Source organism: Myotis yumanensis, unplaced genomic scaffold (assembly GCF_028538775.1).
Source record: "Myotis yumanensis isolate MYYU_CA2020_CCGP unplaced genomic scaffold, mMyoYum1.0.hap1 SCAF_10, whole genome shotgun sequence".
Classification (NCBI taxonomy): domain Eukaryota; kingdom Metazoa; phylum Chordata; class Mammalia; order Chiroptera; family Vespertilionidae; genus Myotis; species Myotis yumanensis.
The window spans coordinates 37,495,128-37,510,035 of record NW_027223761.1 but is presented as its reverse complement, the minus strand read 5'-3'; the positions used below and the strand labels follow the sequence as shown (position 1 = coordinate 37,510,035).

Below are 14,908 nucleotides of genomic sequence, written 5' to 3'. Positions count from 1 at the left end.
CATTTCATTTTCCTTCTCTAGCCTGTTGATGTGATCTTTGAATATTCAACCAGTCTTGAATCCTTTTTTAGTATATATGCTGCCAAAGCGAGCACCAGTCTTGAATCCTTGACATAAATTTCACTTGGTTGTAGTTGAAATGACATATTTTAATATTAACAATAAAATCAATAATTTAGGTTAAATTTGTAGGTCTGAAAAATTGTTTTTTATTAACTAAAAAATCCATTAATAGCTTCTAAAACCTTATACTTATGAATTTAATGTAATTTAATTATAATTTTTGCCAAGAATTTCTTATAACATGCATTTTAAATCTCCCAATATATCAAAATGGTATATGTATACTTTCAGAGGTCTTAGTACCCATGCATTCTCTCTCTCTCTCCACACACACACACACACACACACACACACACACACACGTAATTTAGTACCAATGTTTTATGATTAGACTGGTCTAAAACAGATCTCACAATAGGGTGCACATGCCTTTGCATCTCTAAGTTCATCATATAGCAAAAGAGGAAGAGGAGAAAAGTTGAGACATAGATACACTGGTAGGTTTTTCAAAAATTATTTTTATTGTTCCATTCCAAAGAGGACATAGGAAGAAAAAAGCGAGTTATCCAGTGACTGTTATACTCTTCAGAGGGAGGCACACAGAACTCCATTACTTGTTCAACGCTGCACACACCACAGCTCAAACAGCTGCCTCTCAACCTGACCAAAAATGCTGACAATATGTGTATGTCATCAATCCATGGCTTGGTTTAAAAGAAAATTTCTTTATTGCAAGTATCCAAGTCCTTAGGATTCATCCTTAAAGATATTAGGGGATGAGAAAGACCACTCATGCCAAGACTATGTTTAGTCATTAGAGTCAACTAGAAAGTGGCCAGTTTGTTTTAGGATGCACTGCACCAGACATCACAGTACTTAAAAGAAAATCTGCGTTTTGTGAAGAGGCACCGAGCATTTCAGAACTAGTTTACCATAAAGTGCAGCTGCTGGCCAACCAGATACCTAAAGACAGTCAGTGCAAAATTCAAAAAGGACAAGTCAGGGCTTTGATGCGGTGGCCACACTGCAATATAGAAATGAAACTTAAAAATATAAGATAAAGTCTATTTACAAAAGTTTTTTTAGTAAAGTGACTTGAGAAAAGTTATGTTAAGCAGTTCCCACACATCCCTTCCCTCCCCTGCCAAAAAAAAAAAAAAAACTACCTGAAAATTATCTTGAAAACCAAGTTAAAACTGTGTGGTGAAAAAGAGAATGCCTGTTTCAGGTAAAGGACTTCAAGGTAATTTATAGGCAGATGTACTTTGTCACAAATAGGATAAGGTTTATTGGCGACTTGGTGTGTGCTTTAAAAAATGTCTCTATTAATATGTTAACAAGAAAAAAATTCCAAGCACGTTTTTGTTTCGGGTTTTGAATTTTCCAGCAAGAGTTGGTGAAATCAACAGGGTGTTAAAACAAAACCCAGGAAAAATCAGTCAGTTTTTTCCAGTTGCCTGCATTGTTGCTTTCTAGTTACCTCGAATTTGATTCTCAATTAGCTGAGGACAACATGACGGTCAAAGACGGACTTCCGCTGCTCTTGAACTTGAAGCTTCCAGCGCTGCTGGGCATACTCCACCTTGTTCAGCACGTTGGCTCGACTGCGGGAGCGGGCCAGCACATCGTGGGCATTTGCAAATGGCTGGTGATCCTGAAAGTCCAGGAATGGAGACCATAAGAGATGGCTAATTGGTGTAAAACATACACACAAAACAGCAGTTGTTCAGCCAGAGACAGAAGCAGCTGGGTTTTTCAAAGAACAGACCATCTATTTGCCCAAGCATTTCTAGGCACTCAACTGCTAGAAGTAGGCTGAACTCAACTGCAGAAACAGGTGGTTCAAGAGGCATAAGCGATGAGGAGGTATCTGTGTCATGTTCCCATGAATCACCATTTCCAAAGACATTTCTCTTAAGAAGCAGGGACCAAAGACAAAGACAGTGGTCATTTATGTTAAAGAGAAGCTTCCCGAACGGGTAGGGAAAGAAAATCTATTTTCATGTTAAAATCTGTATGCTACAGACACAGAAAGTAGGACTTTTCCTTGCCTCACTCAATACTGTATAGCTGAACTGGAGCAGAGGAAAGACCTATCTTACCTGACTCCCATTATGTTAGAATTGTTACTTGACAGCTGGGGCCACATTCACCCTGGGAGATGAGTTGATAAGATTTTATCTCCCTGCCCCCTCAACATATACACTAAATGGACTGGTTTATCCCTTCCCCAATCTGTGATGAAAAGAGACACCTCATGTGCTAAAATTACCCTCTATTACCAAGGGCAGTAAGAATTACTGCTTCAGAATTTCTATTTGAAAAAGACTTGAATCTTTCAATGCTGAGCACTATGGCTTCTATGCTAGTTGCTGCCTTAGGAAAGAGGCTATTGAAGGCTTACCCAGGTATCTGTGTAGAAAAACAACTTATCCTGGTCAAAGTAAACCAATGCCACTGATGTTTGTAGTCATTACAGGGGAAACCACTGTGCTAATCTATCTGTGAAGAAGATATAAACACAGCTGCCTAAATGACAAAAAGCATTAAAAACTAACTTACTGCTTTTGTTTGCCTTTTTCTTGATCTCTTTTTCCCAAACCCTGGTTAACAAAGCTTCTAAATGTTCCAACATAGGATCCAAGTCACAAGTTGTATCTCTTTTTAAAAAATATATATATTTTTTATTGATTTTTTTACAGAGAGGAAGGGAGAGGGAGAGAGTTAGAAACATCGATCAGCTGTCTCCTGCACACCTCCAACTGGGGATGTGCCCGCAACCAAGGTACATGCCCTTGACCGGAATCTAACCTGGGACCTTTCAGTCCGCAGGCCGAAGCTCTATCCACTGAGCCACACCGGTTAGGGCACACGTTGTATCTCTTAAACTAAACTTTGCCTCTAGTAAAGAAACAACATGGTCTTGTGCATGCTTGCAAAGGTTCTATTATATATCTAGGGCAGGTGTCAGCATGTCTATAGAAAGCTATACACACCATATACCTATATATAATCATAACCATGTGTTGTTATAATACCTGGTCTTCTTTTTTTTGTTAATCCTCATTCAAGGATATTTCTCCATTGGTTTTTTTTAGAGAGAGTGGAAGGGAGGGATGGATAGATAGATAGAAACGTGGATGTGAGAGAGACACATCGATTGGTTCCCTCTCACATGAGCCCGAACCAAGGCCGGGGATCAGTCTGCAACTGAGGTACATATCCTTGACTGGGAATAGAACCCAGGACCCTTTAGTCCGCAGGTTGATGCTCTACCCACTGAGCCAAACCAGCTAGGATTAGTCTTCTTTTTATACCAAGACATGTACATAACTGCATCAAAAAGTTTTCTATAAATAATCTTTCCCTGCCTTCTTTACCAAAATTCCCTCACTTTTCACTTAATTTATGTAACAGCTTGTGCAAAGCCTATTAAGTTTTTTAATCTTCAAATGAAAATAATAACAATTTCATAAAGTTAAAAATGTATTGAAGATATAAGAAATAAGGTGAGGGAAGAGGAAGGCTAAAGTTGTTGGATTACTCGATTTCCCACAAAGAAATAAACCGATCCAAGGTCATCTAACTAATTAGCACAAACACAAGACTTAAGCTCACCTAACCTTGACTTGGCGTCATATTGTCTAAACATACTGATTTTGTTCAGGTAGATTAAGATGACACTATAAGGATATGGTGATGAACTTGTATATAAAATATTATCACCATTGGCTTGTTTTGACATAAACAAGATTAGGAAGAAGGATGTACTTTTTCAGCAAAGCACCTCTCAATTTCATAATCCTGCTATCTACTCTTCAAGGTGGGGGGAGGGGGATCTTTTTAAGGAACAAATTTAAAGGACTAAATAAACCAGTAATTCTTTTGGTCTGTTCTCCACCTATCAGAACAAGATTGAACTAGCTGCTCACGGTCATGGAGGCTTGGAGAATGCAAATAGAGATTTACCCTTTTTATATGTTTGTTCTTTTCACACCTGATAAAATTACAGTAAATACAAAACATGTTATAATGTAATGCTTTGATAATAGCAATGATGTGTCATGGATATATAATACAGTAAATATTGTGACTGCTTACAGTGAGCTTCGGAACTATTTGTACTAACTCTTGCTTTATTTAAAATGCTCTACAATGAACAAAAATTAAAACAATTTAATTGAGAATTTAACAACAGCACTTTTAAAAGCACATAGTGAACTCTCATCTTGGGTAAGCAACAACTGTAGAATTTAAATTTAACTTCTTTTTATTTTACATGGTAACAGATTGTTACCATAAATTCACAGCTTTGGTCTGAAAATACCTCTCTGCTGACAATCAGTTTAACAGATAACTCAAGAGTTAGCCAGGGCTCTCAGAAACAATGTTCTCAAATGGTCATCTTACACAAGGAATCTATCACTGGTGAACAAAAAGGTTATTAAGCACATGACCCCACCAATCAGATGCCTTTCCTACATGTTTTTGTCTACACATTTGTGCATCCATTTCTTTTATTTTCTTTGATATTATCTATTCCTAAAATCAGGAACCAGATATTTAATGCTGTAAGTGATGTAGTTTAAGTGAGACTTTTTATTTATGTGCCTTATAATGAAATGGTTTACATAACATTTTGTTATGTTAGTTCTCAACTGAGGGTGGTTTTGCTCCCCAGAAACATTTGACAATGTTTGTGGACATTTTTTACTGTTGTGACTGGGATGAAGATGCTATTGGCATCTAGTGGGTAGAGGTCAGGGATGCTGCTAAATATCTTACAATGAACAATGTAGGCAGCCCCCTTCAACAAATAATAATCTAATCCTATCTTTTGATGAGAAAGAATCATTGATTGGCTGCCTCCTGCACAGATGGAGCCCACAACTCAAGCATGTGCCCTGACCAGGAATCGAACCATGATCTCCTGGTTCCTGGGTCGATGCTCAACCACTAATCCACACCGGCCTGACTACATGTCTCTTTGTTTTATTCATCTCTTTATTGCTAGTATCTAGCACGGTACCTGATAATAAAAAGTTACTCATTTTGTAATGGAAACAAGGGAAAAAGAAGTAAACAGAGGTGTTTCTAAGAAAGTTTTTAACAAAATTAAAATGAAATCGTGGGTAAATAAGTTGAGTATTCATAATTGATATTCATGAGACAATAATGTATTGATCAAAAAGGAGGTTCTGGCCCTAGCTGGTTTGGCTCAGTGGATAGAGCGTTGGCCTGTGGACTGAAGAGTTCCAGGATCGATTCCAGCCAAGGGCACGTGCTCTGGGTTGAGGGCTCGATCCCCAGTAGGGGGTGTGCAGGAAGCAGCTGGTCAATGATTCTCTCTCATCATTGATGTTTCTATCTCTCCCTCTCCCTTCCTCTCTGAAATCAATAAAATATATATATATTTTAAAAAAAAAGGAGGCTCTGTTTGTAGATATAACTCAAGCCATCCAGTCAGGATCCACCTTCCCATCTTTTACCAACAGGTCCACAAGCCATTTAAGAGTAAAAGGGCTTCTGACTGTGGTTAGCAAGGGGTCATCCTGGCGTTAGCTTTTGGAATTGGTTCTTGAAGCTTTACTGAATTTTACCCACTTTAAGGAACATAGTCCAATAAAGTAATTCAAAATAAGAAGTAATTTTTAAAAAATTATATATATATATAATAATGAAAATTTGGAAATAAGCCCAAACAGGATAATAAAACAAACAATATATTCCTCTAAGTTAAAATGAGTAACAAGTTTGTAGACTATGTCATTTTCTGGACATTTCTGAATGATGTTGACACAAAAAGCAGACCACAAAACATTTATACACTGATTATACCAACTGTATGGATGGATATAAATGTGTTTTAAAGATAGAAAGAGAATCTGGAGTGATGGTTTTATGTTTCTCTAGAGTTAAAGATCACAGATTTTTAAGAAGAATAACAGGATATATAAAACATCAGCAGGTTATCAAGCTGCACATCATTAAGAAAAGAACAGTATGGTCTTCATACTTTCCTTCGCTAAAGCCTCTTTACCTCCTATGATATTCCCTGTGATGCTAACAGGGAAGGTGTTAAGGTGGGCAGAAAGCTAGCTCAGATGCTTTTCTCAATGTAAACAGGGGAAGGCAATGAAAATTGCGCCCTGTGTACTGAAGAGCAAAGCCTTGTATAACACACTCACTAAAGATCATCAGTTTAAACCACCATATTTGTGGCTTTACAAAGCAATTTCCTCATAAAGAGACATATACTAAAATTAGAACTATCTTTAGCTTCTCTAGTTGACTATCTGCTCCAGTGCATGAACATTTATATTATTTCATGATGACGATCTGTCAGCTAGGGCATGCTGAGAACTTACCCCAACATCGTCATCGCTCTGTATTAATTGTGAGTGTCCAAACAGGCGTCTCTTCAGTATGGGCTCAACCAGAGTAAGGTACACCATGTACAGAAGCAGAAGACCCAAAATGGACAGGTAAATTATAATGGTAACCTAAGGGAAATTGAAAATAAGTTACATCTCTGTTCAAGCCAAGGAATCAGAATTCTGCATAATCATAGTAAAGCCGCAGTGAAGACTGGTCTATCTGCTAAGCATACAGGATTTCTATATCAACCAGATTCGAACATAAGAAACAAATTCAATTCTTCACCAAAGTATTAAAGAAAAAAGGAAAAAAAGCATTTTGTCGTTGAGATCTTTTTGTGAGTTTTCAAAACTCCATTTTCACTTACTGCTAATCACCACCGCTAGCACAGCAGTTTTCTTTCTCACCTGAATACAGTGTCATAGTGCTGTCAAGACAACATAAGAGAACCCTAGCAGAAAATGCAATGCAGATGAATTTCAACAGAATACTCTTTTAGATCAATTTAGATGTTCAAAATATGTTTTAGGCCAGTGGTTTTCTTGAGATCTTAATTCATGTGCTGACATCCCCAAGAATGGCTTTAATTAAAGACAGACAATACCAAATGTTGACAAGGATGTGGAGAAACTGAACCCTCATATGTTGCTGGGGGGAATGAAAAATGGTACAACTACTTTGGAAAACAATCTGGCAGTCTCTTAAAAGTTAGACATAAACTTACCTCTCTAAGAAATCTACCCAAAAGAAAGGAAAACTTAGCCACACACAGACACGTAAGCAGATATTCATGACAGTATTATTCATAATAGTAAATATCTGGAAATAATCCAAATGTCTACAACTGATGAGTGGATAAGTAAAATGTGGGATATTCACATAACAGAATGCCATTCAGCAATAAAAAGGAATTAAGTACTGACATATGTTACAACATGAATAAACCTCAAAAACATTATGCTAAGTGAAAGAACCAGTCACAGAAGACCACATACTGTATGATTCCATCTTTATGAACTGTCCAGACCTGTAGAGACACAAGGCAGAACAGCTACTGCCTAGGACTGAGGGTAGGAGCGGGATTAACTGTAAATGGACATGAGAGACTTTTTTGGGGTTTTGGGAATGTTCTAAATCTAGATTTTTATAAATTGTTTAAAACTTGCTAAGATTTATAGAATTGTACACTTACAATGAATTACTTTTAAGGTATGTAAATTATACATCAAAATTTTTGTTTAAAATTAGAAAGTACAGTGAGAATTTCTCTATGGGACAGCACCCTGCTGGAGCAGGGGCTCTCCCACAGGGTCAACCACACCAGAAATCTTTGTAACTGCTATAGCTGAGCATTCCCAGATTTCCCATGTGCCCTCTTTTTGGGAAAGGAATGGGAGGCTCCATATAAAAAAATGGGGAAAGAACTGTTAGTCACCACGATAAAGTAACTGAACTTATTAGAGGTCCAAATGGTGATCAGAGCGATCCATCTTCCATTTCCTATAGCAAATAAAGAAAGGAAATCTTAAAATCCAGAAGTGATGTTTCTAGAATAGACGAGTCACTATATGTATGATTCTTCCTAAGGGTTGAGAGGGCAGGAAGAAGAGGGCCTAATCATGCTATTCTCACTATCTTCTGGCATATGTGACCACAGAAAAGCTGGGACATTTTTCTGGAATATGCTAATTACACATAGGGCATTTTTGTGCTATTACACATACCATGCCTATCTACCTTATCTTAATACACAAAGCATCTCAATGAGGCAGGCAGAGAACAGGCCTTCTTTGGGGTTGGGGGTTGGAGATGAGGAAGGAGGTAAAGTCGGTGATGAGGAGAGCAGTATTTGAGTAACTAAAATAGAATTCCTATGTCAAAAATTTTCCCATGTCTCAGTATTATCAAGAACTATTCCAGAAGCAGAAAAGATGGATTTTTGTTTTTCACCTTGATTGTTACAGAGCTTCTTTCCTCATATTTGCATTCACAGCGCAGACAGTATGCTTCTATGTCAGGCTCCCTCACAGACATGAGCTCCACAACATGAAGGCAATCGCTGAAAAACACAAAGATAAAATACTGCTCAAGTCTAGCTGGATTTTCTATTCACACTGATCAAAACTTTCTTGAAATCCGGAATAATCACTGAACTTATCCAATGAAAGAATATAAGGAACAAATAATCAATAAGGGAAATGAAACAATTTCCTCTCTTGATATCAGCAATTTGGTAAGATCTAAAAGTCTAAGAAACCATAAAGACACATATATAGTAACTATTTTCAAAGGTGCTACTGTTAGAAGTTTATAATGCACCTGAAAAATCCCAAATGGGATCAAAACCTATTTAGCAGATTGAGTCATATTCAAACTTATTTAGTTACCAAGCAAAACTGCTTTAAATGATTTAAAGTGACCTGGGGCATTGTTGAAATATGAGATTATCTCTTTTATGAATCAACTAATATTCTTAATTGCCACAGTCTGGAATATAAATGGCTAATCACACTTAGCAGTTGGTAAATTCTGAAACCTGAACATTCAAAGCTACAGTAAGAAATAATTACTTGTCTTAATGAGCAAATGTCTATTGAAAAAGCATGAAGGAGGAGGATTAGGACAACAAAAATATTTTTTAATGAAAAGTGATTACTTGGAAGAAGTTTATCAAAAATAAAAGGCTGAATGTTTTTGTTGTTGGACGTTTTTCTATTTTCCAAACTACATATTTATGGCTTATGACAAAGCAATTCTATAAAAAAAGCATTTTCCCAGAAACCTGTCAATTCTAGAAAATAATTAAGCTATTACTTCCTCCAGCTAATAAGAGCCTACTACTCTGATCATCTTCAGCAAAAGTAAGCAAACTTTTCTGTCTTCCTGCCTTCTGCTGGGCAATTTCCTTCCCTTTTGGCATCTCTTCCTTGGGTATTTCTGGCTCCCAGAAGAACTCTACTAATTTCCTGTCTCTTTCCACCATCCTTCTTGGGGGCACTCAATGCTCTAGGCTGATTCTTTCCATTTGCCCTATCAAAATGTACTTTTTGTTTTGTTTGTTTCATTTCCTCTGTGCTGTGGCTTAAAAAGAAAACCCAAAACAATATAAATGATCAAAGTTCAATCAATTACACTTAACAAAGTAATTGTAATTTAAACAAAGGTAGTATGTAATAATAATAAAAAAGAAGTCTCCAATGGTAGCATTTCAAATAAGGGTAAGGTCCCACAACTCACACCATACAAGTGTGTGATATCTGTTCCAAACATATAGAAGACTAAGAATGTAGCAGGCTGGATGCAGGCATAAAATGGGCAGAGAAAGCTAAATCCCGTTACAGGAGTATCTAGCTCAGAATCAGAGTTCATCCAGCCCAATACTTTCAGAGAAGTCACCTGCACAAGTTTACAGAGTAAACGACCAGCTAAAAGGACCCAAATCCAGGGCTCCTGTCTCCTAGGTCAGCCCTCCTGTATCTCTCTGAACTTCAGGAATATCAGACTTATCTCCCACTTAGTTTCCTATTTCAACTTCAGAAGCCTGAGTAACAGTACCTAAGAGTTATTTGAGAATCTAAGTGCTGAGTATTGTGTGTTTCTTTTGAAGAATACAGTTTAATAATGTCGAGATACTGGGTGGGAGAGGAAGCAGGAAGGTTGGTTGAAGGGCCAGTCACTGTAAACACAGAACCCAGATACAGAACTCAACCACTTTGGGAACTGGGCAACACCTCCCCCTAGTGCCAAAGGGAGGACATTTTTGGCTTTAAATCACACGCCAAACACAAACCAGAGAACTCAAACTTTTCTTAAGTCACACAGCAGAAGTCAATGAAGAATTAATGCTAACAACTGAACACAATGGAGGCTGAAAGGTAAATATACGGTGTCCCAAAAAATGTATATACACTTTGAATAATTATTAATTCCAATGGGTTAAGAAAGAATCATCAACTGAGCTATCAGCTGTGAAGTATGTATACATTTTAGGGTGACACCCTGTATATATCTAGGGCCAGATGGATATTAGAGGCCTCATAAGGCCATAACATAACTTGCCTACCCTTCTGCTAGTTAAAAACTTTGTCAGTGACAACTGGGTAATATCACACCTATTCTCAGTAAATGGCTAAGTTGCAGGAAGGAAACAGGGAGGGAACATGCCTTGTTTCAACTGTTTAGTTTCAAACCTCCCTCTTTTGACCAATAATCAGAGATGAATGACATATGGTTCTGTCTGAATCTAGAATAAGAAAAGTCAGTGAAAAGATTAGTGCTAACCACTTGAATAGTGAGTTTATTTGCCACTCAAATAATAGTCATCATATTTTATTACTAATAGAATAAATTGTAAGTGCTCAATATATTTAGAAAATTTATAGGAAAAACTTAAAACTTATTTGAGCTTTCTTATATCATATCAATAACTTGCTGCTATAAAACCTATAAGAATATAGCTACATCACTTTGCAATATGAGACAATTTAAGTGGAATGTGGACATTCATAAGAAGTTCTCAAGAACATACTTTTCAAATATGAGATTGAACCAAAATGAGAAGAACAGACAATAACATCAAAAAAACTAAACAAGCTCAAATGCTGCCTTTTATTTTTCCAAGTCAGCTTGGAATATTGTAACCGCACAAGTTTAATTTTGCTTTCAAATTCTTGTAGGCTGTTTATCTACGAAATCAAGTACATGTGAAAGCACACAGCATTTGGAGCTATTTTTCTTCTATGCCTATCCTGGTATTCTTCTACTGTGGTTACAAACCATAAAACATGACAATTCCATGGGAATGACCTCATCCATCCTGCGACAAAACAACTGTTTCCCAATCATTTTATGGCACATGCAGAAAAAGCTATCATTTGCAAGATCCACTGAGATAAACAGAGAAGGCTGCTGGTGGCTAGCCAGTCAGGATCTCAATCATCACATGCCTGCCTGATTACCCTGAGAGCTGAATGGATCAATATCACACCTATACCTATTCATGGCACACCAACTGGTAAACTGGTGTACATGATTCATCCATTCCTTCCTGAGTCTCTGACACTTTTAAACATAGTCTCCTACATTTGGCAATATATCGCCAGAACCTACAAGCTGTAGAAATTATAACCCAGATAAATGAGGCTTGCTTACCTTTCACTGAAAAGCAAGAGAGAGGGCCAAAATTTAAGGGGGCAAAGGAAGTAAGTTTAGGTGGCATAAACTCTGCCCCATTTCCATAGAAAACCCACCCTATCTGGGGCTTAGAGTTTTTGCTATATTACTTCAGGCTTACATCATACACTTAGGGTCTTACTCACTTTTTCAAACGGAAATGGAATTTGACACTTTTGCTTAGAAAGAAATACTTAAAAAGAAAACAATACACTGGATGAACATTCTGGGCTAACAGTGACAAACACAGAAAGAAATCTGACAGGTAATTAAGCAATCCAGAATACTTACCAATCTTTTTGGGATATGTTCCTATTATAAATATGTCCAGGAATATCTTTATAGGGAGGACAAATACATTTACACCGAACATCCTCCGAATTCTGTAACCAAAATGGAAACTTAGTATAGAGCTTGTTGACAGTTTATCATAATTCTTAAAAAAAATATTTTTATTTATTTCAGAGAGAGGAAGGGAGAGAAAGAGAAACATCAATGATGAGAGAGATCATTGATCGGCTGCCTCCTGCATGCCCCCTACTGGGGATTGAGCCCACAACAGGGGCATGTGCCTTGACCTGGAATCGAACTATGACCTCCTGGTTCATGGGTCCACTCTAAGCCACTGAAACACACTGGCCGAGCTATCATCAATATTTTTTTTAAATGCACCATATACATTTTGTTAAGCACCCCCTACCAAATATTCTAAAACCATTCACTTAAAACTTTAAATAACTGAGAGATGCATGTTCTTTTTGGTAATGCGAATGAATCATTAAATATTACATAAAGTCAGTTTAAAATAATACTTAGTACTTGATCTGTAACTGATTAATCACATTTATGGGTCAGATAACACTCAAATTGTGCTAATGTTATCACCATCTACCTGTCAGTAGAAAGATATGATACATGGCTAGCTATGTCTACAAATAAGAATGTTGATTATAAAAGGGTTGGGAGGAATCAAAATTGATTGATATGGACAAAAGGGGTTGGGCCAGAGTCCTATAGAAGGGCTGAAGTTTTAGAGGCAACTCGGCTACAATTGGAAAGAAAGTACATAAGGGAAGCAGCTCGAGTATAGCCGAGATCAGTTTGGTCTACCCTTTGCATGAAACTTTGCTTCTAATCCCTCCAGAGAGGACAACTGTGGATAAAGAAAACTTTAAGAGATGGAGAAAGGGGTGACTAATATAGGAATTGAGGGGGAGTAGAAGATCCTTCCTGGGCAAAGGGGAATCTACCTGAGAAGGCAGTGGCTCCTCAGTCCCAGAGGACCAGGCTCCCTGCTCTGAGATATGGTATGTCTGGCTGAGTTGTCCATAATTCATTCACTGACTCAGCAACCATTTAGTGAGCATTTGCTTGGTGCCAGACCTTGTGCTCAAGGAGGTGGGTTCGGATAAGTACAAGGCATGGTTCCTGCCTGTAATTAGGATGTGCCCTAGTAAAGGAGACTGACACATAAATACATGATTGCAATGCCCTACCTAAAGTGATGACAAGAGATATGCAGAGGATGCCAGCAAGGTTTTGAAAGTCAGGAGACGTGCTGCTGTTCCTGTTTCTGGTGGAAGGTAGGGAAGACTTCTGCAAGAATCCCTGAGCAAGAACCCCAATCAAAATCCCGGATCTGGCCCTGGCCAGTTTGGCTCAGTGGATAGAGCGTCAGCCTGCGGACTGAAGGGTCCCAGGTTCGATTCCTGTCGGAGGCATGTACCTTGGTTGCGGGCACATCCCCAGTGGGGGGTGTGCAGGGGGCAGCTGATTGATGGTTCTCTCTCATTGATGTTTCTAACTTTCTATTCTTCTCCCTCCCTCTCTGTAAAAAGATTAATAAAATACATTAAAAAAAAATCCCGGATCTGTCTGCCTCTGATGTGTCCTTCCCATAATCCATATTTAAAGATGTTATAAACTCCTATTTTTAATTTTTTTAAAGAAATGCAAGCGCCATTCTGTTTTCCCATCTCATTAACATGAATTCCTTCTGTTTTCCCCAATAACAAGCTAGCTCATCAAGGAGCAAGCACAAGTGTGCACGGGGCCAGGTGTGGACAGCAGGGGCAGGAGTGGGGCTAGAAAGCAGCAGGAGGGGTCGGAAGGGCCGTGACACGGAGCCGGGGAGAAGGCCACCACCTCACCTCTCCTACAGTTTGGATCCTCCCTTTCCCACTAAATGATCGGGTACAGAGAAGGCAGGAAAGGGCTCGAGAGGCCCCGGAGGGGTCTGGGTGAGGGAGGATGTAGGCCGGTGAGGGCTCCCTGAGACCTGTTGGGAGGAAGGCTGCCAGGACAGGCAAGTTCCCGCAAATGGCTGCGTTCCCACCTAAGAGGGAAGACCTCGGAGGAAGGGGACTCCCATCCTCTGGGCCTGGGGACGGGCGGAGTGTGGTCTGGGAGGCTGCTGGGGTGCTGGTAGCCCCGCAGAGCGTAAGGGGTATAAAGCGGGCGTGGAGGGGCGCTGCCCGGGCGGGGCAGGCGGGCATCGGGGCGGGAAAGAGAGCGCCGTCAGGGCCGGGGTGGGAGCGGGGGCGGCGACGGCCGGTCAGTCGGGGCAGGAGGGCGATGGTGGGCGCTGCCGGCGGCCCGGAGCCGCGGGTCGGGCTGGGAGAGGATCGGGGCAAGGAGCAGGTGGAGACCCCGCGGGCGGGGGCGGGGGAGGAGCTCGCGGAGCGCGGAGGGGCGGGGCGGGACTCACCTTGGCGGCGGCGGCCGTCCGCACCAGCAGCAGCACCGCCAGCGCCAGGCAGGACAGGCTGAGCGAGGCGCCGAGACGCGGGAGGCCTCCCCACGGAGTCGCCATGGCGGCCACACCGAGCGGCCCCACAGCCCGGGGCCCCAGACCGGCTCCGGCTCTGGCTCGGGCGCCTCCGCCCGCACTTCCGTCCCGGCCTCCGCGTCACCCGCCGCGCCGGGCCGGCCCCTAAAAGCCTCCGCCCCGGAAACTGTTCCGGGTGCGCGGGGCCTGAGGCTGCGCGGCGCCGGCCCGGCCGACGCTCGGACCCGGGGGCCCGGGAGCCCGGGAGCGAAGCGGCCCCTTGGGGAGCAGCCTCGGCCGGCAGGGCTTTGAGACGCTGGCATGTCCTTCCGGGGCGCAGACGCCGCGGGGCTGGGGCGCCTTCCCTCCAGAGACCCCCGCCAGCCGGCAGGTCGGGCCATTCCTTCCCGGGAAGCGCGCCGGGTCAGAGGTCGGGGGTCGTGCAGACGCGCCTCCCGGACGCCATTCCCCCCAAGGTTTCCAGCAGCCGGGGAGCTGCCTTCGCGGGTGCGGCCTCCGCTTGGGCCC

General features: G+C 40.8%; 1 protein-coding gene across 1 annotated transcript; it reads right to left on the bottom strand.

Moving 5' to 3' along the window:
* Positions 1-561: 561 nt before the first annotated feature.
* TMEM9B (TMEM9 domain family member B) lies at positions 562-14,518 on the bottom strand. The gene is made up of 5 exons (XM_070425337.1): positions 14,321-14,518; positions 11,905-11,996; positions 8,392-8,500; positions 6,432-6,566; positions 562-1,717 (listed from the first exon to the last, which is right to left on the bottom strand). The coding sequence occupies exons 1-5, from the start codon at positions 14,423-14,425 to the stop codon at positions 1,562-1,564; spliced, it is 597 nt and encodes a 198-aa protein (XP_070281438.1). The 5' UTR covers positions 14,426-14,518; the 3' UTR covers positions 562-1,561.
* Between the last annotated feature and the right edge of the window lie 390 nt (positions 14,519-14,908).